This window comes from Triticum aestivum, chromosome 4D (genome assembly GCF_018294505.1).
Source record: "Triticum aestivum cultivar Chinese Spring chromosome 4D, IWGSC CS RefSeq v2.1, whole genome shotgun sequence".
Taxonomy (NCBI): Eukaryota; Viridiplantae; Streptophyta; class Magnoliopsida; order Poales; family Poaceae; genus Triticum; species Triticum aestivum.
The window spans coordinates 56,073,241-56,077,638 of NC_057805.1; the positions used below are offsets into that span (position 1 = coordinate 56,073,241).

Genomic DNA, 4,398 nt, shown 5'->3' on the forward strand with positions numbered 1-4,398 from the left:
TCCAGAAAGAAGACACACAGCGAATTCCCCATGATGCACCAAAATCATTTTATTTCTACTTCATCATTGGACTGAGCGCATCCAGATCAAGCCGCACCGGCCAAAGGCCAAACAATTTGTCACCTAAAGAACAAGAGAAAGACGCAACAATTTGTCACCTAAAGAACAAGAGAAAGGCGCCGACTTCTGCGGGGAAATGTGGTCTCTGCTTTGCTAAATTTTACCAAAATTCATCATGTTACCGCAGACTTGACCAATTTTTGGGTCTGCATGGATGTTTGACAAGGTTTTAGACATGCTATATTTGTGATATGACATTAACTGTTTTTCTTTTTTTTACCGAAACATAAGAATAATCGAGTTCCGTCATCATTGTCAGGACACACACTTGATCCAAGAATCAGAGTGTTGATCCAAACAACCACATGCACAAGTATGTGCTCTCTACACACTGTACAGCAGGCACTGTTGCCACAAGGGAGACCTAGACCGCGAAACTGATCTTGGCGGCACAGAGATAAGAGCAGAAGGTGAACAATCCTGCTGCAGTGGGCACTGATCATAGCAGATCCATGATACCATACAGTGGACAGAACCCAAGCCCACATATACATATCGTTTCAAACCAGAAGCACCAAGACGGTGATAACCAAGCTCACCATTGATATCATACATCAGTCATCTTCCTCCAGGTCACTGAAAGATATATCCTCATCGTCGCCTACTATTGGAATGTGCGTGCTTCCTGGACCACCCGTGTCCTCTTCCAACCATTCATCCTCATCATCATCACAGTCATCGCTATGGGCCTTCTGAATGACAACTCTTGATTGCTTGCTGAGGTCACTCAATGGCCATTTCCGTTGATCTTCTTCCGATGGAGCACTGTCTACAAATGGTACACACTGCTCATTTGCTACAGCATCATCTGTAATTGAGTTGGGTGTTTTTTCTTCAATGCTAGATTGTGAGAACTCAGTGGCATGTTCTTTAGAGGAAGTGTGAATGGTTTCTTCCATCCTTGATTGTGAGAACTCAGTGGCATCTCTTAATACCGGCATAAGCTGTACAGGCACGCCGCTGCTGATTTTATCTGAAGGAACAGCTCCAGCATCACTGACTGTATCTGTTGCTAGCTCTTCCAGAGGAATCGATTCAAGTATACCATAATCTACATTGCCCAAAGCTGTGGGCCTGCCGGAAGCATCTTGATCTTTTACTACGCTGACCACCTCTACAGCCACAGGTACAGTACCATCTGTATTACTGAAAGTCAGAGCCACTGTGTCTTCGTTGCTCTCTAGCTTTGTCTGATGTTGCGAATTTTGTGACAACTTCTCTCTAGCTTCCAAAATCTGTGCAGTAAAGAAAAGGGATATAAGAAATTCGCCACCAAAACAATATAATACCACCAACTTCTTTATTGTGCAATCATGAGCAAATTAAGCATCAACCATCAGTCAATATATTTATTTCTCAAGCAAGCATATGAACAGTAAAATGACTTAATCCACTATTATGCATTAGTTTGAAAATTAGTACTCCTCGGTCTCATTATGAAAAGATAGTGTTCCAATATTTGCAGAGCCTGTTTAGTATGCTAGCGAAATTTCCAAACAGGTAAATTTTGAAGCCAAACATTTGTTGCTACCCAAGTTTTGGCACGGCAAATGTTGATAGCAAACCAAGAAGACTCCTAGTGACACAATATTAACTTGATGTCTAGTCGTGCATCTTCAGTGTCCAACATTTCTCTTGATTCACTTTATATTCCATTCCAATACTTCGAAGCCATGAAAAAATATCACAAGGGAAGAAAACTAAAAGGTTGAAATAATAAGTACCCAGTACCATTTAATGGAACAAAACAACCAGTAGAGAGAATAGATAAACTCGAATGCATCTGCTCATTTTAGACATGGAACAGAAGTGGACCACTGTATAACAATATGATTTAGAGACTCAGAACTGAACATATTGAAATACAATACTCCCTCCTTTCCGGTTTATAGGGCTTATCTCAAAATCTTAGTTTTTCCATTTTATAAGGCTCAATTTGGTTGTTCCCCATCACAAGTTCAGATTCCAAGGTGCATTAAATAATTGCATGCAAGTATTAAGAGAAAATTGACCAATACATGTACTTTATGCATGCATGCATTGCAATTAATACATTTGTACACATAAATTTTTGAGGAAAACAAGAGCATTAATTGGGTGCTTTTGTAAATTACAAAAAGTATTCCACCACTCACCATCTACCTTGGTTGGTGAGATTTTTGAATTGAGCCCTATAAACCGGAAAGGAGGGAGTAATACCTAAAATTAGGCTAGCCACTCGATCACCATGTTCAAATTCAGTGGCAAGTAACTATTGCAACGAATCACTTTGTCCAAATTAGTAACTTCAGCTTAACAAGCCTATTTTGCTATGAAAATAGGCCACCAACTTTATATAAAACCTTTTCAGCATCTAGAATACCAAATCAATGACATTAGATTCATCTTGAAATATATTTTCATATGGTATATACTTGGTATTGTAGATATAGATAACTTTCTCTATAAACTTGATCAGATTTTGTGAAATTTGACTCTTAAGGAAACCAATGTGCGCTATATTATGGGACAGAGGGAGTAGTATTTAAAAAAATGATTCACCATTTCTAGTTTTAACATAATTCAGATGAAGAACGAACATGGGAACATGCAGTTGACACATTAAGCTGTTATTAAGTTTAAACTTAGGTAAAGGTTTGGTAAGCTTAGCTCCACAAAGAAGAGAAGCTCCAAAGCAAGCAGATAAGCACAGAGTTTAAGAATATTGTGAGACCTCGATTAGACAATCAAATGCCAACACAAGAAAAGGTAACAACATAATCTCCCCAATGGCGTGTCACCGCGAACTTCCATGATTACCAAATACAGCAGATATCAAAATAATAGTGCCCGCCTGACAAGTGACAACTAATCTGATTTCACATCCGATTTCTGGTCAGAGACCGTCGGCCAATAAATCATAAGTAAGCCATGTGACCCACCCAGATGAAGCATGAAATCAAGGGAAATCACCTGAGGAGTAGAAAGAAGCTCGGCTTCGTCCTTTGTGAGCTTAGGGTGCAGTAGCACAAAGTATATCTTCCAGAAGCAGCCCTCGCTCATGTGGCTTGGGCAGAGTTCGATCCTCAGATCTGCCAGCTCCGGCGCCATGCTCTCGACGGCCAGTGCGTGGTCTTGCTGCGCATCACTAATGTCAAAATCTGCACTTAAATCACAAATCAATTAAGATTACAAAAGAAGTACTACGAAGACGAAAGGTCCTTAGAGGCAAACGAACGCACGAACCATCCGAGTCCGCGTCGTCGGGGAGAAGGGGGAAGTCCAGCCAGAGCTCGGGCCGCATGGCGGCGTCCCGCGCGAAGGCGATCACGTCCTCGGTAGCCCCGGCGGCCTCCGACCCGCCCCAGTATTCGTCCGGGTGCAGTAGAGAGGAGGCGTTCTTGGCGAGATCTGCCACGGCCTGGCGGCCCGGGAGCCGCGCGAGCCCCAGGCGGAAGCGTCCCGCAATCTCGGCCGGGTTCAGCCCGCGGGGTGCACCGCCGTTTCCTGCGGGAGTGGGCGCCGCGAGGAAGGAGGCGAGGCCCTGGAACCGGTGGGCGAGGGCGTCAGTGAGCTCCGAGAGGTCCTCGCGGACGCCGCGAGGGGGTGAGCCCGGGGAGGTGGAGCCGGAGGCGCGGGGGTCTTCGCCGTCGGCCTCGGGGCTGTCGGGGGAGAGGAGGGAGTTGGCGATGGAGCGCGCGAGCCAAGACATTGCTGGCGGCCGCCGCGATCGCGACGGCGACGGCGGGAGTCGGCGACTTGGGTGGGAGGGTGCGTGACTGATGGTGCGTCGTTGCCGTGCGCTGTCTGTTTATTGTCGGGTGGCGCCTTAGCCTCATCAATATATAATAGGGACACGTCATCTAAAAACACGTCTTTTTTAAATTTCAAAAAAAAAACACGTCTTTTTTTAAACCAACGGTGTTACTCCCTTCGTAAAGAAATATAAAAGTGTTTAGATTACTATACAAATACACAAGCCGTAAAGAAGGATGGGACATAATTTATCGAACGACATAGAGGAATTACATTGTTAGCTCTGTCTCCTAGAAGCTAAATCTCATATGGAAAAAAAGTCCCCAACCCTTAGCCCACGCCGGGCGACTCGGGTGGCGGCGGCGCCCGCCCAACTCCCCCCCCCCTTCCGGCCGAATAGAGCTGCAAGGGCAAAGCCCCTTATGGTGGATGGCGGCGGGGCTCTCCTTCCGTTCGCGCCTGGATCGATGTGGCGGGGCAGTTCGTCCAGGACGGAGCGCCAGGCTCGCGTGAGGCGCGGCGCGCATGGCGCTGCGACAGCGG

The 4,398-nt window shown here is 45.6% G+C and overlaps 1 protein-coding gene across 1 annotated transcript; it reads right to left on the reverse strand.

Annotated features, from left to right (window-relative positions):
* Positions 1–277: 277 nt before the first annotated feature.
* Positions 278–3,897, reverse strand: LOC123096175 (uncharacterized). Its single transcript, XM_044517813.1, has 3 exons — positions 3,346–3,897; positions 3,073–3,260; positions 278–1,355 (listed from the first exon to the last, which is right to left on the reverse strand). The coding sequence occupies exons 1-3, from the start codon at positions 3,809–3,811 to the stop codon at positions 675–677; spliced, it is 1,335 nt and encodes a 444-aa protein (XP_044373748.1). The 5' UTR covers positions 3,812–3,897; the 3' UTR covers positions 278–674.
* Positions 3,898–4,398: the final 501 nt, after the last annotated feature.

Coding starts and splice junctions, on each gene's coding strand:
- LOC123096175 (XM_044517813.1), bottom strand. CDS start 3,811: ATGTCTTGGCTCGCGCGCTCCATCGCCAACTCCCTCCTCTCCCCCGAC. Junction 3,261..3,345: donor CGACGACGCGGACTCGGATG/GTTCGTGCGTTC, acceptor ATTTAAGTGCAG/ATTTTGACATTAGTGATGCG. Junction 1,356..3,072: donor AGCTTCTTTCTACTCCTCAG/GTGATTTCCCTT, acceptor TTTACTGCACAG/ATTTTGGAAGCTAGAGAGAA.